Genomic DNA, 18,350 nt, shown 5'->3' with positions numbered 1-18,350 from the left:
ATTCACTCATGGACAAACAACGTTTGTCTGCTCTGCTGGTTTTCCCGTGGCCTGTGTGGTAATTGACCTTCTTCTTTTTAGACATTTGTGGACAACTTCCAAACGGCCAAGGAAGCCCTGAGCGCCGCCACGGCACAGGCGGCGGAGAAGGCGGCTTCCAGCGTCAGGGACTTTGCTCAGAAGAGCTTCCGCCTCTCCATGGACATCAAGCTGAAGGCCCCGCTCATCATCATCCCCCAGTCGTCCGTCTCCCACAATGCCTTTGTGGTGGACCTAGGTCTGATCACGGTGGGGAACAGCTTCTCCTTGCTGCCCGCCGAGGGCCTGCCTCTACCTGCTGTGCTAGAGAAGATGGACGTGAAGCTGACTCAGCTCAAGCTGTCCAGGTGCTCCAGGGAGGATTTTGTCTGTCTATGTCTTCATGTATGACATTTCTCATGTAAACGACAAATCAGTGTGTGCTTTGCACATTATGGGGTCTGCATGCAGCACATGTACTATAAAGACCGTTTCTCTTTTTGACAGTTCAGGAGGTTAGAGAACACACTGTCAGTACCTGTCAGGTTTACCGGAGAGATATCTAAATCGCTAACCTCCCTTTGTTCATAGAACCACACTAAAGAGCGACGCCTCGCAGCCAGACATTGAGATTCTCAAACCCATCAATCTGGAGCTTCTCGTCCTGCGGAACCTCGCTGCTTCCTGGTTCACCAAGATCCCTGGTGTGCAGGTCCGGGGCGTCCTCAAGTCAATGAATGTGAGTATCTGATTTTGCAGAGAGTATTTGAATGTGGTTGAAGGTTGAATTGAAGAACCTTCCCATCTGTTGGTTTATATATGTAAGTTTGGGCTAGGGCCGAGGGAGGATTTCTATGGTTGGGAAAGATAGGAAAAGGTCAAAAAATGAGATTATTCTTTAAAGCCATGACGTTCAGGGATTACAACGACTTTCCTGTCCCTCTTTCCTCTGGTCCAGATGTGTCTTGGTCAGGAAGACTTTGGTGTGTTGATGAAGATCCTGATGGAGAACATTGGAGAGGGAAGTAAAGAACACAACATAGATGTCAGGACACAGGTGGCTCAGGGTACGTGACTGGGTAACTTGGTATTTCCCATTTCTAAACGTAGTTTCCACTATTTACTCTGTTTTTGCAAGGTACATTTTGTAAATATGGACTGTGAATTGTACATTATAGTTGTATAGTTGCATGCATTATATGTATGGTATCTATACAAGTGCTCTACTCACCACTACTTGATAGTTTGTGCTAGTGTCTTTGCACCAGTTTTTCTTTTTTCAGCCGTTTGTTTATATAATAAACAATAATTATACCTCTATCTTATGGCTTAGCTGGGACAGTAGAGTATTATCAGAAACTAAATGTAAATAATTTGGAACTTGTTTAACAAATCAGAACACTTGGGAGTTGTATTTTTTGCTTTGCCGCATGAAACTCTTGCAGTGCAAATTGTAATGCAAAATGCTAATCAAATCCACGTTTCGAAGGAGTCTAAACACAGACCTGACGTAAATGGTTTTTCACATAATCCAAGTGCATTCGATTGGCATACAAAATGTCAAATCTATTTAGCCGTCTTATGTGTGAGAGGTACAAATAATAAATCTCCTGATTCCGTCTTTTAGAGAAGGCAGAGCTGGCTGCAAAGCAGATGGAGGCTGTGCCTACACCAACTGGACCAGGACTCCAGCCCATCATGACCAACGGAGGTCCCGCCGAAAATACCCTCAGTGTTCTCCTCAACTTTGAAATCAAGGAGGTACAGCACCACGTGAAGGTTATGCTATCTGCAGAGTACTATCTCACATATACAGTCTCAAAGGGCTTCAGAGTCTCCCATTCATCAGAGAAAAGACAAAATTATGCTCAGTAGAAACTGAGGAACTGTATAAAATTCCTGCAATTGAAACAATTTGCGATATTTACAGAAAATTGTTATTTGCTCCTAACTGTAAAACTGGTATTGTTCTCATAACTTGTGTTGGTGAAGGTGGTGCTGATGTTGAAGAAGTTGAGTGCGCAGAAGGAACAGCCCTTCCTGGTCCTCCACATGGCTCATCTGGGAATAGACACCAAAGTCAGGAAGGCGGACATGTGCGCCACCACCTACATCAAGAAGATCACCATGAAGTGCCTGGAGTTCACAGGTCAGAGGTCGTCCTGCTTCACTTTCTATTCCATCCACATGGACAAATATGACAGTTTCAGAAAATATTTGCATAAAAAGATATTCGACAAAAGGACAGCAACATATTTTGTCCATTGTGTGGTTATTTAGGACAATGATGTTCAAAGTAAGGGGTGCGGCCCCCTGAATGACTTTAAACGGCTGCCGAAAGGGCCACAACATATGCTATGTTTACATAAACTATATATTTTGTGATGGCATCATGTGATAGTTCAATGTATGAGAGATATTATATAGTCATATTTGGATTCTATCTTTAAGATATACAGAATAAATAATCCCCAAAACTGATCGTGTAAATACCATAATCTACTCTTTTGTGGGAAAAGCCAGTGGTTGCCAAGGGAGTCTTGCCATAAAAGTTTGGGCTAAGCATTCTGTACCCAGGCACATGTAACCTACATAATGTTTTCAGAGTTTGGGTTGGAACATACCATCTCTTTGATGCGTCTTTTAAACGATTGCAGGTTCTGGATGCCTCGTCTTACATTACTGTTTTGTTTGGCAGACTCTGTTGGCGAGCCGCTCTGTCTGGTCAGCTCCTCCGTAGAGTCTGGAGCGGAGCTTCTCAAAGTGCAATACTTCAAGGTGAACACATGACACGTTGCATCATTTCAGCTCGTTTCCAGATTCAAATATTCCTTGCGTATTGTGCTCTCTATACAGATAGAGTGTCGTATAACAACACTATATCACACTTTCATCCAATGAGACTTATAGTACACACAGTGAAGAGTGGTCACACTGACTGTGCATCACATTCATTGTCAACAAAACAGGTACCCTTTGCAGAGTTAGATAAACGTGTAAACAGATAGATGGGGTGGGCTTAGTAAGTGGCTAATGGTTAGGCCGGACGGAACAAGCTGTGAATTAAAAAGGACGGATGACAAGTTTGGTACAGTATACTTTCATGTAATTCACCAGGTCACGTGACACCCACTGTCAAGATAGTTATTTGCAACTCCAGTTCAACCCAGGAAGTAATAATGTAGACTAAGTTATTGAAGGAAAACACTTGACCCAGGCTCTCTGTCCGGATCTATCTCAGTGACAGTGATTCCTCTTGAAAAAGCCATTAGCCGTATGGTCTGAGAGCCACCATAGTTTGGATTCCAGGCACCTTTGAGACAACACAGTCATTCTTTTCTGCCTGCTTTCAAGGCCCATTTCCCCTTAAGAGATGTTAAAAGCTAGTATGAGGAGGAAACACTCTATGGAACAATACGGACATAAAACCTCCAATTAAGTCAGAATTCTGAGATTAAACTCTGGGCTCAGATGATCTTTTTCCACATGGCAATATATATATATTTTTTTCATGCAGGCCTAAACCTCTTCTATACATTGATATGATAAAAGTGTAGAGCGATGCAATTGCTATCTGTCTACAAATGTGAAGTTGTTTGTCTTAAATCAAACTAGTGCAGGCCCATTAAAAATTGAAGACTTTCTACAATTCGGTGCCCTGTTCCACAGTGGAAGATGAAACTGCCGGTTAAAGTCATACCCGGGGGAAAGACAGTCTTCGTGACCGAGTCGCAGCGCCCTGAAGCCCCGCCCACTGCTCGCTCGCTGCCCGCTGTTTATCAAATTTATTAATATTGCGCTGCACGTGCTTGGTTGCCCAGCAATACACCCGCAGAGTGTGAAGGAGATCGGATGCACGGTTGCCGAGATAAATAAAGGACATAGACAGAGATTCCTTCCTTCATAGTTGGATAAAAAAATTACAGGTATGCAAATACAGATTTACAATTAAATGTGCCAAAATTGAGAGAGTAAATAAATAAATGGAACAAACCAGTTATTTCAAATTATTCTCCATGGGTTGCTATTCAGCAATCAGAATAACAATATCTTGCTTCATGCTCAGGTTTTTGAAGGTCTCCATATCCGTATCCATTAGTATTATTTTTTTTTCCAAAAATTCATTTTATTTTAATTTTTTTTTCTAATTTGGTTTCTGTACCCCCTTATTTCCTGTCTCCTAGTTCTATTGTCAGTTTAATGACATGCTTCCTCTTAATCTGGTTTCTCCTCAGACGAACAGAAACTCTCCCAACTTCACCACCGTGTACAAAAATACGGAGCAGATGATCAATGTGAGTGAACACGACTGCACCTCGAGATCCCTACAACTATCCCAGCTTGTTTTCAAAATGCAAAATACCGACTGGAGGTGTTTTTCTTTCCTCCTTTTGCTCTTTCGTTCCTCTCTGTTCTGCAGATAACGTTCACCTCGCTGGACCTGCTGCTCCACACCGAGGCGCTCCTGTCCACCATCAACTTCCTGTCGCTCGCTCTGTCCTCGGGCAGCCTGCCCCCAGCGGAGAGGGATCCCAAACCCAAACTGGACGACAGCCGGGCCGTCTCAGCCAAGTCCTGTAAGGATCCGAGACTGAGCCGGTTTAGCTCATTCCTTGAGGATGACTTTTAGTTGAAAAATAAAAGTGTATTTGCTCATTAATACAACAACCCTTACCCCTGCTTTTTTTTTTTTTTTTTTTTTTGATGTTTTAAAAGACTTCTGTTTCGGACATGAACAGTCTCAAATCACCTGCAGTGCTGATGCACCAGACATTCTTACTTTCTTTCTCATTACATTCATGTTATGTCATTTGAGTGTAAATACATATGCTGCACACGCGCCTACTGGATCTGCAAGTGCGCGCTCATTTCCTATATATATAACTATTTTATTTTATTTTTTATTTTTTATGCTATAAGTGATTATCATACTGACCTGGAGGCTTTTACTTTGTGATGCTTCCACTAAAAGTACGAGGCTTGTTGAGTGACCTGGAAGAGAGAATTCAAACACATGACAACAAAGTGAATTCAATAAAAGACACATAAGCTGAACACACACACACACACACACACACACACACACACACACACACACACACACACACACACACACACACACACACACACACACACACACACACACAGTGGGAATGAATCATACTACGCATGCTCTTCCTAATGGGTTTCTCTCCACAAAAGCATCAGGGAAAGCGGAGTCAATGGCTTCTCTTCTGGGATGGGCTCACCTCTTATGTTTACCTGCAAGCTCTCTCCTTGACCCACTTTTGTTCCGAACAAAAACAGTCGTGGGTGAACAGGAGATGTTGAATACGGTTTCTCTTAAATGTCGTCATTTGAAGTTACAAGTTGAAGGGCAATGCAACATTAGCGTGTATAGTCCTGGATCTCCTCACCCGACTGATAATGGTACCAGGCCATGGTACTGCTCTGTTCCCAGTGAGAAAGACAAGCAGATTAAATGTAACTAGTACTCAGTCAGTGAAGTCATTTAGTGTATCTTCATTAGTTTAGAGTAAGGAAGGGATGGAGAACATTGTACATGCCAGCCTTAACACAATTCCTTAAAAGATGAATCAATTAATATATACTTATAGAAAACATGAATTTTTAACTCCAAGAGCATTTTATTCATCACCAGGATCCTCTGGACAAACATTGCAAACGTATTGAACTTTCCAATAACAAATGGAAATCCATTAGGTAGATTGCAAAGTCTCTCTTTGACTATGTTAACGCCTGTTTCCTCGCCAGCGGTGCCGGGTTCACCCTTGGACACGGAGATCATCGACCTGAAGGTGGTGATGCAGCTCGGTGCCTTCAACGTGCTGGTGTGCGACCAGAGCTGCAATATTGCCGACATCAAGATCCAAGGTACAGTACGCGACTGCGCCACTTCGTCTCAAGTTCCGAGAGATACTCCAGTTCTTTAGGGGGAAATTTTGCAGGAGCTAGTCTAGTCGAAGCCCAGCCATGCATTGAGCTAACACAGTTAATATCCAGCCCGTCACAAAATTCCCAAAGAACTGGAGTATCGTCTTAAATTTAAGGAAAGTGTTATGTCAAGTTTTTACACATTTTAGATGTTCAGCATGTATTATCCATACACTGTATTGGCAGTGTGTTTCATCTTCCTACACTTGTTTTTATCTACTACATCAACTACTACATTTCTGACCTGCTCAGGTATAAATGGATCCTTGGTGATGCAAGGACCGCAAACTCACCTCTCTGCCCGCCTCAGAGATTTCATTGTCATCAACATCGACCCCAAAAGCATCCACAAAAAGGCAAGTTGTTGGTTACTTTACTACTACATTTTCAAACAAAATAGTAAAAAATAAATAAAATAAAATGTGAAATCTCTACGTGAATCTGTCAACAGGAATGCAGCGGCTCTCTCTCTCTCTCTCTCTCTCTCTCTCTCTCTCTCTCTCTCTCTCTCTCTCTCTCTCTCTCTCTCTCTCTCTCTCTCTCTCTCTCTCTCTCTCTCTCTCTCTCTCTCTCTCTCTCTCTCTCTCTCTCTCTCTCTCTCTCTCTCTCTCTCTCTCTCTCTCTCTCTCTATAAAATTATATATTTTTTATTTTTATTTATTTTTTCTGTGCTGCAGGCCATCTCCATAGTAGGCGACGAGGTGTTTAGCTTCACTATGAGCCTGACCCCCAACGCCACGGAAGGTACCGGATACTCGGATACTTCCAAGGTGGACGGCAGGGTCAAGCTGAACGTCGGCTGCATACAAGTGGTCTATCTCCACAAGTTTGTCATGTCCCTCCTGGTAAGTTTCTCTGCAGATCTATGGTCAGACAAATAGCAATTAGTACAAACATTGCATGCGTATACATAATACACGTCACTAAAAGAGTTCATCATTTGATATAATACGATTCTCACGCGTACCCTCTCTGTGTTCCGTAGAACTTCACCAACCACTTCCAGGCGGCCAAGGAAGCCCTGAGCGCCGCCACGGTGCAAGCGGCGGAGAAGGCGGCTTCCAGCGTCAGGGACTTTGCCCAGAAGAGCTTCCGCCTCTCCATGGACATCAGGCTGAAGGCCCCGCTCATCATCGTCCCCCAGTCGTCCGTCTCCCACAACGCACTGGAGGTGGATCTGGGATTGATCACGGTGCGGAACAGCTTCTCCCTGCTGCCCGTGGAGGACCGCCCTCTGCCGGCCATCATCGACAACATGGACGTCCAGCTGACGCAGCTCAAACTCTCCAGGTTTGTTCGAATTCCTCGTTTCTCACAATGTTCATTCTGTATTGTTTTGTCTGGCCAGACAAGTTAAGGTGTGTTCCTTTTGGGAATGTTGCTCCAAAATCAAAGCTAAATTATACAGGCTGGTTTCCAGGGAATTCACCGCAGGAGTGAACACTTTTGTTGGGAGATGAAGACTATAGAAGATTGAATGCCTTGAATGTTTAGAGTTGTCTTAGTCAACAAAGTTCAAATTGGTCCCGTTAGGGTCAGCATGGATCCTGCCGTGCCCCAGCCTGGTATTGAGCTGCTGGAACCAGTCAACTTGGTTCTCAGCATTAAGAGGAACCTGGCTGCTTCCTGGTACAAGAAAATGGCGGCTGTGGAAATCGATGGAGACCTCAGGCCCATGAAGGTATGTCGTTTGGACGGAATAGTCTTTTTTTTTTCTCTCTTTTTGCATTCTTGAAATGAATGTTTATTTGGTAATTAATGTGTTGCATAATCATTGTTAATCCTTAGGAATTAGGCGTCAATGTTTTTGTACAAAATGTTAAATGTTGCCATTAAGGACATAACCACATTTTATGTGTTATTCTAAAAGATAGATAGATTCAATGTCCAGCAAGGGTATCCTTCTACAAAAAATAATGACTCCTCTTCTTGTTTTCACAAACGGTCCACATTTAAGCCAGTGAAGGTATGCTTGCAAACCTTGTGTAGTTCTTTACTGTAGTGATCCTTGAGTTTTTGTAACTAGTTAAAACTGATTTAATTTAGATGTAGTTGTATGTGTGGGTGATTTGTTTTTACCATGCTGAAGCACGTGTTCATGGTTTTGATGATTATTATACTACTGCACAACAGCGGAGTCAGTCTTGAGAAGTCCAAAGTCAAACCAAGCCTTAGAAATATCGTAATCTAAACCCAACATTCAATGTTTGGTAGAAGTGAATGTGCAATCTAGTCACAATTTTGCCGGCCTACCGTCAGCAATTTGCTTTATATATTACAGTTACAGTTGATGGGGCATTGTTAAACTTTTGTTTCCAGTTTCCCCCCCCTTATTGTGTTACCGTTTAGGCTATGATCACCAATGGTTCTTCCATGAAGTTCTTTCTTCGTGGTAGTATACTGCCTACTGTACTGAGGCTATCGTCTAGCTGTTGTGTGTGAGTCCACCTGGAGCTCCAACATTCCCTCTGCCTCCTGTGGTCCACCTGTAGGTGGCTCTGAGTCAGGAAGACCTTAAAGTTCTGCTGAAGATCCTGATGGAGAACCTGGGGGAGGCCGGCAGCTTGCAGCCGGACAACCCCGCTACCCCGAGGCTGGAAACCGGCCTGCAGATCAAAACCACCAGCTCCCCTCTTAGAGGTCAGAGACAACTGAAATCACTATGACAGGAATAACAGTGATGACATCATCACAATGATTGTTCCTAATGGCATTGCAATTACGGTATTATTATCATGAGGATAATACCAGTAGAAACATGATAGTGATAAGGATAAAGAAATGATCATGAGGGTGAATCAGTTTTTGTATATAAGATAACACTAAAGATCTCCAGGGGGAATTCATTTTTTTGAGGAAAATTTATTTTTTATCAAAATGTTCTTTCACCAGGAATGTATTTATTGCATTATATTGAATTAGAACACGTTTTTCTTCCTGTACCTATGAAGTCTCTGAATGAACCTATGAATTGGTCTCTTTAGAAGGCATAGAGAGGCCCAGGGAGCACAGGGAAAAGGTGGAGGAACCTCTGGAAACCGTGAAGTTCAACTTCAATATTGACTCTCTGGGACTGGTGCTCTACAGTAAAGACCCCAAACAGGTATTTTAGTATTATTTGAAATGTCCTATCAAAGATAAACCTGAATCTCAATTTTGTCTCCTCTAAGGGGAAACATGGTGAAAGGCCAACCACAGAGACCTCAACTGACGTGGAAAAAATCCCCCCTTTTTTTTTTTTTATCACTGATTAAGTCAAAGCTCTGCTCGTGGCAGGTGTTTAACACATTTTCCCTCTGGCACAACGCATACAAGTGAATACTGATTAATGGTTTTATCATTGAAGCCACTACTATCATTAGAGAAATGAACAGCAGTTCAGCTCCCAGCTTCCTGCTAATGGCATGATGAAGGCTTCCTTAAGTGCTGTACTTATAGCGCTTAAGCAAATCATCTGATAAGGCATGGGACGTAAATCTGAACGTGTAATTGAAATTGCACATTGCCTGATGAAAATCAAGGGGATTAGAACGCAGCCATCCCTGCAGAGTTTATGAGCGGTCTCTAACGTAATTGGTTCGGAAAATAGTGTCTGACGCCACCCGTGTTCCTATGTCTTTTCAGGCACAACGATTGTGTGATTCTGTTTTGGGCTCCCCCCACAACATCTTTCTCATTGACTTTTCCCCAGACCTCTATCTCAGCCCAGCGGCAGGAGAGTCTCCGCTTGGGGGAGTTTGCCCTCCACATGATGAGGGCTTCCGGGAAGATGCTCACTGACGGCACCATGGAGGTGACCACCATCCTCACCGATTGCACTCTGGACGACCTGAGGACCGGAATGCAGAGAGTCACCTCACGGTACCATGCTGGTCCTGAACGCTACAGAGAAGATATGCCCATAGAATATGTTGCTTATACACTACTAGACAGACCTCTATAGGCCTGGGTGCCTGTAGCCATGATTCAATATCAATAAAATATAGTCAATAAACATGATTTGTTCGTTGTTTTGTACAACAAAGAAGTAAAACTTTTTTTTTATTTTCAAATGTATTTTCAAAAATTTCAGATTTCAAGTTGTTTCCCTTGTCTTTAAATCCAAACCCTACTTGGCGCTCTTCTTAGGATATAGAAGTCCAGAAATATTTAGAAAGTGACTAGTTCCAAATCTTCAACTGAGGAATGAGGGTGAAACTGTTGCTTGGTGCAGGTACACATCTCATGTTTAAAGACGCAATTTGGATGCGTGTAATATGTATGTGTTTTTCGCCACGTCTGTAGGATGGTCGGCAGGCGGGATAAGAGCGAGAGCTCGGAGGCCATGATCGATGTCACCTACCGGCAGAGCGCCGCCGAGCGTGAGGTGGTGGCCGTCCTGCAGAAGCTCTACCTGTGCGCCAGCGTGGAGTTCCTGATGGCCGTGGCCGACTTCTTCCTCCAGGCCCTGCCGCAGAGCCAGAGCCAGCTGGCAGCCTCCTCCCAGACTGACAGGCTTCCTGTCAAACAAATGGCAGAGCATCATGGTAGCACTGACACTAAGACTGGTAAGACTGGCTGAATTGTAGATCAGTAGGTAGGTGGGTAGGTCAGCTAGATATACATAAAACGCAAATTGTTCACAAATTCTTCCCATGTTCACACAGTCAAATAATGTTTACATAAACATATGTTCACAAATTGTTTGTTTCCTGCTTATTCTCTAACAGCCTGGATTGTACCCTGATACTACCCCAGTCCATAGGTATACATTTTCTCCTCTGTCCCCACCCCCCCCCCCCCCCCTCAGCTGTGGTGCCGAGGACCAAGCTGAGAGCGGTGGTGGTGGACCCAGAGGTGGTGTTTGTGGCCAACCTAATGAAGGCCGAGGCCCCAGCCCTGGTGGCCTCCTTCCAGTGCGACTTCTGCCTGCAGGCCGAGCAGGACGGGGCCCAGCAGATGAGGGCCAACCTCAGGGACCTGAAGGTCCTAGCCTGCTCCTTCATCCGCACCGAAGAGGACAAGGCCGTCACCACAGTAATACCGTCTTTACATGAAAATTAGCGGACATACCGTCAACCCCCTAAAAAATAGGCGATAAGACGCTTTTCCCATTGCCAGAGCGGACAAGTATGCCTTTCTTTTTTTTCTGGGGTGTCACGTTCGATATCACGAACACCATCCGAAAAGGGGCATGTCATGGTTTCAATGTGATTGGGGGGGGGGGGAAAACAGTAGAAGCAGCATGGAGTATGCCCGATGCCGGTCCATTGGCGACGGGGAGCAGAGATGCTCCTCCGGTTCAGAGACCAGCTTGGGGTGGTGCTGGAGTGGCTCAAAGCCTGGTGGGGGGGCGTGGGTGTTCCCTCTGCTCTGTGCACTCTGTGCGATCAAACCGCCCCCACACACAAAACATTGCATGGTGCTGCATGCAGGAAAAAAGTCAACAACTTCTGATTTTGGGTTCTAAATCAGATATTAAATGATCAAGTGATACAGGGATATTCCTGTCTATTTACACGCTAACGTCCAGAACTTCAACATGCATCGCATCAGGCCGCGAAAAGGGGGGAAAATTTGCGTGTCTACCAGGGTTTCATGTTTCCCTTTCAGCCGATGGGAGCCGTTCGGAGCTGGAGCCGATAAATACCCGTGACTATTACAGGGTCATTTGTCCCGGGAATGAAACACCGGTGTAACCTTTCCCACTAATGACAAATGCCAGATGTTACCGAGTGTTGTCGGTTTTCGGCGCAGGGGAAAAGGGATATAAGAGTCAATCCTAACATATGATTAGTTTTTATTTTAACTGACATGCATGTTACCAAGGTGACATGGCCATAAATAAACATATAAACAAGAAAGGTAAAAGATATGCAAAGCCAAAAATGTGCTGAATTTAGGTTGATTCAAAATAAATCATTCATTATTATTCTCCCCACTCTTGTTTTCTTCACATGGAACTGTCTATTTACCTTTTTGTCAACAGGTGCTGAAGCCCTGCTCTGTTGTCTTGGAAACCAAAACCCACCCCAACCAGCCGCTGACTGGCTCTGTGAATGTCGAGGAAATTATAGTCAAGGTGACTCCAACTCAGTGGCTTTGCACGAATTGTTGATGTCTTTTGTGGTTATCGTTGACTCTGAAGTTGTCTAATGTAAGGCAGTTCTATTATTTCATTACAACAATCCGATAAGGCTTCTAAGATGATTGCATTCATTAAACAGCCTGGTAATACCAAATTATTTTTAGGCAGATACATATAGCCTTGTCATTTATATTAAGTTCTTTTTTTTTTTTTTTGGAAATGGTGGTTGAATTACTCCCAAATGTAGAAATGTTTGTTATGACAAAGATGAAGAATATATATAAAAATATTTTTCTGATGATAAAAGGTGATTTATTAACTGTGGGACCGTGATCAAAAGCCACATAAATAAAGTTCACTGGGTCAGAACCCAATAAATCTGCACAAACATTTTATGAATATGATAACTATTTGATAGGCACTGGACTGTATTATTTCTATTTTAAATAGATTGTTTTCTGCCAATCATAATGAAAGTAGATGGCTCAACCTTTTTTTATGACAGTTGTTCTTGTCTTGTCTTACATTGGGAGAAGCCATGCGAAATGTCATTGTACCTGAGTATAATGACAATAAAGATCATTCATTCATTCAGTCATTCTAAGATATATTTTAATGGTTTTGTTCAAACCTTGTCAAAATGACTAAAAATTTAACTATTTATTTGACAGAAACCTTTCAACCATCTTCTCCTTCTCCCTCCATCCTCCAGATCTCTCCGGTCATCCTCAACACGGTGATGACCGTCACGGCCGCCATGACGGCCAAGTCGCAGGACAAGCAGAAGCAGGAGGACAAGTCCAACGTCGGCAACCTCTGGTCCGTCATGGACATTTACGGCTGCAACTTCTGGTTCCTGGGCGTGGACCAGGCCATCGAGGTCACAGAGAGCTTCAGCGACCAGGACGGCAGCAACCAGGGCGAGACCTTCACCGTGGCGGTCAAGGTATTTACCCAAGCACGGGATCGCAGGACATTTTGATGGCTGTCCAGATACAGCTTGGGTGTTGGAGAAAAACATCAGAATATTTTTTTTTTTTGTGTTACCGATAATATTTTGTTTCCTCTTGAATAGTTGCTTGCAGCCAGTTCAGAGCCTGTTATACCAGGAAACCAGTGTCACTAAGTTATATAGCTATTGTGAATTGCATTTTGAATTATTTTAAAATTGTTTTGGAGAATTGCTTGTTCAATATTTCTTTCTTTCTTTAAAGATATATTATCTGAGACTTTTACTTTGAGAGAAATAATATTTGCTGAAGAATGATCATGATCTTTCAATGTCTCGGTCTAAATTGATTAGCAAAAATCTAAATTAAGGATTTTCTTTATCTATTTTAATTCAATGCATTTAGCTTGTTTGCTTTATATTATTAATATTATGATTATGATTATTATGATGATGATGATGATGATGATGATGATGATGATCATCATCATCATCGTCATCATCATCATAATAATCATAATCATTACTATTATTATTATTATTATTATTAATAATAATAATAATAATAATAATAATAATAATAATAATAATAATAATAATTTTATTTTATTCTTTTTTATTTATTTTTTGAATTATTTTAATTTTTTGAATTATTATTATTTCTATATGAAACAAAATATCGAGCCATTGAAATCAAGTTGTGCTGACTCCCTTATGGCTAACTTAGTTGTAGTGTTTATGTTTTTTTGGGGATAAACATGTGGTTAATTCTAATTGTAACATTTTAAATTGCTGAAACCCTTCAGGTGGTCCAGGTGACCCTTGAGTCGGGTTTGGGCCACCGGACGGTGCCTCTGCTGCTGGCGGAATCATCTCTCAGCGGCACGGCCAAGAACTGGTCGTCGCTGCTGCACGTCAGCGCTGACATGACTCTGGAGGTAAGAGGCGCCCTCTTGGACAAATATAAGGACATAATCCATCTTAATTAATCAATCAATATGGTATGACTTATTTAGTGATTCCTCTCTGCTTATTATCATTTTTCTGTTCGTGCGCAGGTGAATAACTTCAATGAGAGTCATGCGGTGTGGGAACCGCTCATCGAGAGAGTCGACAACGGGACGCGCAGATGGAATCTCAAACTAGAGGTCTCACACAATCGTGAAAAATCTCAGTAACAACCACTCTCTTTATTAGAGCCTGCATTTTCAAATTCAGCATTCATACATATACAGAATAGAGTATTTTAAAGTATCTTCCCGGCTCTGTAGATGAAGAACAATCCGGTGCAGGATAAAAGCCCAGTTCCTGGAGACGACTTCATTGTTCTCCCTGAGCCTCAAACGGCCATCAGCATCTGCTCTAAGGACACTATGAACATCACCATCTCCCAGTGCAGCCTCAACGTCTTTAACAACCTGGCCAAGGTAAAGCACATGCACCAGTCCCATCATTAAAAATGTGTGCGGCCATTTTCAGGTTTTCAACCTATGACCATACACTGAATTTTAGCACAGTTCTTAATACATTTAATTGAATTTGTGTATTGAGTCTTAATGCAATACACTAACTCAATCCTTTGGCTTTGCAAAGCAGATACTGCTGATCATAAGTCATTTTAAAGAGTACTTTTTTTTTCCCTCAGGCGTTCTCTGAGGGCACTGCCTCTACGTTCGACCACTCTCTGAAGGAGAAGGCCCCCTTCACCATCCGCAACGAGCTGGGCCTTCCCCTCATCGTCCAGCACAGCGCCAACCTGCGGCTGGTGGACTCCATGGTGCAGGGCAAACTGCACGAGGTGGCTGTGGGCCAGAGCGTGGACCTGGAGCACTCCCTGTTCCAGTCCTCATCCCGGGTGAAGCTGTCTGCGCTGCAGCGCCAGGAGAGCTGCCTGTTCAACCTCAGCATCGGTCGGTGCTGCTCAACCATCATCACACCACTTTATGTCATGTTTTTTTACTACAGGTTCCAGTGTCAAACAGCTTCACAGATCAATCCAAACACACATTGTCTGCTTTGCCCTGCAGTGCCAAGTGGCTACAGCGAGATCTCCAACATCGCAGTGGACAAACCGGGTCGCAGGCTCTACAACATCCGAGGTCCGATGCTGCAGCAGGCCGTGTCGGTTCTGCTGCAGACCGACGCCTCAGACGGCAACAAGGTCATCACCGTCCGCTCTCCACTCCAGGTGAGTGAAAGGTTGATAAAATAGATTAACTTCTGTTCTATTAAGTAGACCGCTTTGTACAGAGTGTAGATAAATTAGTAAATTTAATGGAAAAGTTTTGATTGGTCCTAGTTGTCCTTGATGTTTTGTTTTATTTTTTTGCTTTGTTTTCAGATAAAGAACCATTTCTCCATACCCTTCACCATTCTGAAGTACTGCAGCACGTCCAGGAGCCTGGTGCAGATCGGAACGGCTGAACCTGAGAAGGAATTTGACGTTGCCCTGGAAACCTACAGGTGCAGGATCAGGATCCGATATCCATTGTTTATCTTAGCTGGACTTAATGAGGGCAGCGCTAGAGCCAAGCTGTGGATGATAAAGTTCCACCTCCGTGTCCTCCTCCAGATCCCAGCTGTTCCTCCAGCCGGCGGGCCGTCTCCAGGGTCAGTACGGCGCCTCCGCCACGTGCATTTCCTGGAAGGAGCAGGTGCACCGCAGCGCCGAGGTGTGCTCCCAGCTCCAGTGTCCGTCCATGGACGCCAGCTTCCTGCCGCTCATGGTGACCACGCTGGCTGTGCCCGACGACCTGTGCCACATCACCGCCCAAGGTGAAGAGGGTTGGGATCCGGCCTACATCATCCACCTGCACCCCACCGCCACCCTGCGAAACCTGCTGCCCTACACCCTCCGCTACCTGCTGGAGGTGAGAGCCCAGAAGGGAAATCTGTGGGGAGTGTTTGGTGCCGAGGAAGCCTCTGCCTAGAGTCTGTAACATATATTATTATAATTCTATAACATTTCATTCCAGGTATTTATGAAACAAATCATCGTGCATGCCCTGTTAAGTGCCTCAACAGCTGTAACAGGACTTTTTTGTTTTGTTTTGTTTTTTTTGCTTAAATAAATGTAATAAATTAGTTACGAAAGTAACTACGATAGTTATGAGATTTGTGAGCCAAAAATAAACAGGTGGAAGTTACACTAAAGAAAAAATAATATAGTGTGGTATGTAGCAATAATATGCAAAAATAATAAAATATTAATAAATATGTGATAAAAAAAAACACCTACTGTAGATTACATAAGGTTTTGTAGAACAAACATAAATATACAACTTTAATCTATTATTTCAGGGGTCAATTCAGTGTGGATTATTTGCTGCATAAGCTGATTTCACACATGCACTGCAACCGTGAAATTATCCGGACGTTACCCAGAGGAACTGAATGTGTGAACACAAATGTCCAAACCAATTGGACTGGACATTAAACAGACTTTACCCAGCCAGCACCCTCCTACAAAGTCTGTGTAATGTCGGATTGAGCGGTATGTGTGAACAGAGCAGGTGATTGTCTGGAGAATTCACAGCGAGCGAGTGGGCCTGTTGTGTGTCGATGACGTCATCAACACTCACACTCCTTTCGGTTTTTCTTCAGTTTCCTTTCCACTCTTGCTTTCATATTGCGGATACATCCAAATACATGGAGTATCAATGTAATAGGAAACAGCTATACACACCCTATTTAAGCAGTTGCGTAAATATTGTCAATATTTTTTTGAAACATCCGGAAATTGTCAGGTTGTGTGTGTGTGTGTGTGTGTGTGTGTGTGTGTGTGTGTGTGTGTGTGTGTGTGTGTGTGTGTGTGTGTGTGTGTGTGTGTGTGTGTGTGTGTGTGTGTGTGTGTGTGTGTGTGTGTGTGTGTGTGTGGACTAGGAAACCAGTATTGTCTTTTAACAGTAAGTGTGCCTTTATTGGTCTTAGTCGTGATATAGTTGCTATGATATTCGTGAAATTTGGAACACACATTGCTCTCATCATTCAGGATTGCCTTTCATTGGCTCCACCCAAGCAGAAGTCGGCCATTTCTAATTTTGTGCGTTTTTCATGTGTTTAATGCAAACTTCCATGAACTCCTCCTAGGGGGTTAATCAGATCCACCTCAAACGTGCACAGCGTGTATAAAATAGCTTGAGGATTAAAAGTTGTCAAATGTTGTAGTTTTCGTTGAACGTTGTGGGCGTGGCAAAGCCTCGAATTTCCACGTCGGGCCATTTTCCGGCACCATGCTTTTGCGAAAAACCTCCTCGCAGGTTAATCGGATCTACCTCAAACTTGGTCAGCGTATATAAAGCACCTTAACGATGAAAAATTGCTAAAAGTTTGAGCTTTCATCAAACAGCGTGGCTGTGGCAGGCCGTTGGATTTCCATGTTTCATTCACAACAAAACAGGAAGTAGTAGTAGTCTCGACTGTGCATGGTCAAATCTGTCCCAAATTTCACAGGTTTGCAAATGGTCCCGGCCTGAAGACAATTACGTGCCAATATTAAGTTAAGGTCAAAGTGGTGCCTGCTGGCGATAGAAAATGACATGTTTTGTGCGCAAAGCAAGGGCCTGCTCATAGCAGCTTTCATTTTCATTCATTTATCTTACAAAACATTGTTGCCCGTATTATTTCCTATTCTTCGTGTGTATTTATTTGTGGTCCTCCAGGGGTCGGAGGAGTACCGCGAGCTCCCGGAGGGCAGCACGTCCGACGTCCTCAATGCGCGCGTCAGCGGCGAGATCGTGGATCTGGCGCTCATCAAGTACCAGGGACGCGAGTGGCGCGGGCGCATGTGCATGGACCAGGCCATGCCCGAGTTCTTCCCCGTGTGCTTCACCTGCGATTCGGACCCCAGGCTCACCGTGGACGTCAGCGTGCACGTGGCGCGCACGCCGAGCCGCCTGGTGCTGTCCGTCTTCAGCCCCTACTGGATCATCAACAAGACGTCCCGCGTGCTGCAGTACCGCGCCGAGGACGTGTCCGTCAAACACCCGGCCGAGTACCGCGACGTGGTCCTGTTCTCCTTCAAGAAGAAGAACATCTTCACCAAGAACAAGGTGAGTGTGACTTTGTCTCCCAATGCAAACACAGAAATATCAAAAAGTCTCCAGAACAGTGTCCAGCTATGGAAAAAAACTCCATAGTTACTTTAACATGGATTTTGTTGCGATTCAAAAAAAAAATACTATGGTGATTTCACCATCATGACATAAAAGTTGACAATTCATTGTTATGCAAATAATTGCGATCAGCAGTTGAATTATTTTTTGTCAATTTTATGCCGCTATCATTGTATAAGTTTATAATTGTGTAATAATGCATGTCTACTTAATGCAGAAGAGCTTCCTATTGACTTTGAACATTGGA

At 43.5% G+C, this 18,350-nt stretch overlaps 1 protein-coding gene across 1 annotated transcript in view; it reads left to right on the top strand.

Annotated features, from left to right (window-relative positions):
* vps13c (vacuolar protein sorting 13 homolog C) overlaps window positions 1–18,350 on the top strand; it is a gene marked incomplete at its 5' end in the record, with an annotated part of 85,169 nt that overhangs the window by 49,256 nt on the left and 17,563 nt on the right. Inside the window, 28 exon segments of the mRNA XM_079997289.1 lie at window positions 82–386; window positions 610–757; window positions 977–1,085; window positions 1,646–1,779; window positions 2,011–2,167; window positions 2,717–2,796; window positions 4,254–4,313; window positions 4,439–4,595; window positions 5,794–5,913; window positions 6,226–6,329; window positions 6,651–6,818; window positions 6,959–7,263; window positions 7,507–7,654; window positions 8,466–8,613; window positions 8,958–9,076; window positions 9,665–9,834; window positions 10,258–10,520; window positions 10,763–10,989; window positions 11,942–12,034; window positions 12,753–12,986; window positions 13,796–13,927; window positions 14,048–14,137; window positions 14,261–14,416; window positions 14,635–14,899; window positions 15,017–15,177; window positions 15,331–15,452; window positions 15,562–15,859; window positions 17,651–18,040. Of these exon segments, the coding sequence (XP_079853415.1) occupies window positions 82–386; window positions 610–757; window positions 977–1,085; window positions 1,646–1,779; window positions 2,011–2,167; window positions 2,717–2,796; window positions 4,254–4,313; window positions 4,439–4,595; window positions 5,794–5,913; window positions 6,226–6,329; window positions 6,651–6,818; window positions 6,959–7,263; window positions 7,507–7,654; window positions 8,466–8,613; window positions 8,958–9,076; window positions 9,665–9,834; window positions 10,258–10,520; window positions 10,763–10,989; window positions 11,942–12,034; window positions 12,753–12,986; window positions 13,796–13,927; window positions 14,048–14,137; window positions 14,261–14,416; window positions 14,635–14,899; window positions 15,017–15,177; window positions 15,331–15,452; window positions 15,562–15,859; window positions 17,651–18,040 (4,863 nt within the window).

The sequence above is a fragment of the Zeus faber genome (assembly GCF_960531495.2).
Source record: "Zeus faber genome assembly, chromosome: 3".
Taxonomy (NCBI): domain Eukaryota; kingdom Metazoa; phylum Chordata; class Actinopteri; order Zeiformes; family Zeidae; genus Zeus; species Zeus faber.
Note: the sequence above shows the minus strand (reverse complement) of the source record. Positions and strands in the feature narration are given on the sequence as shown.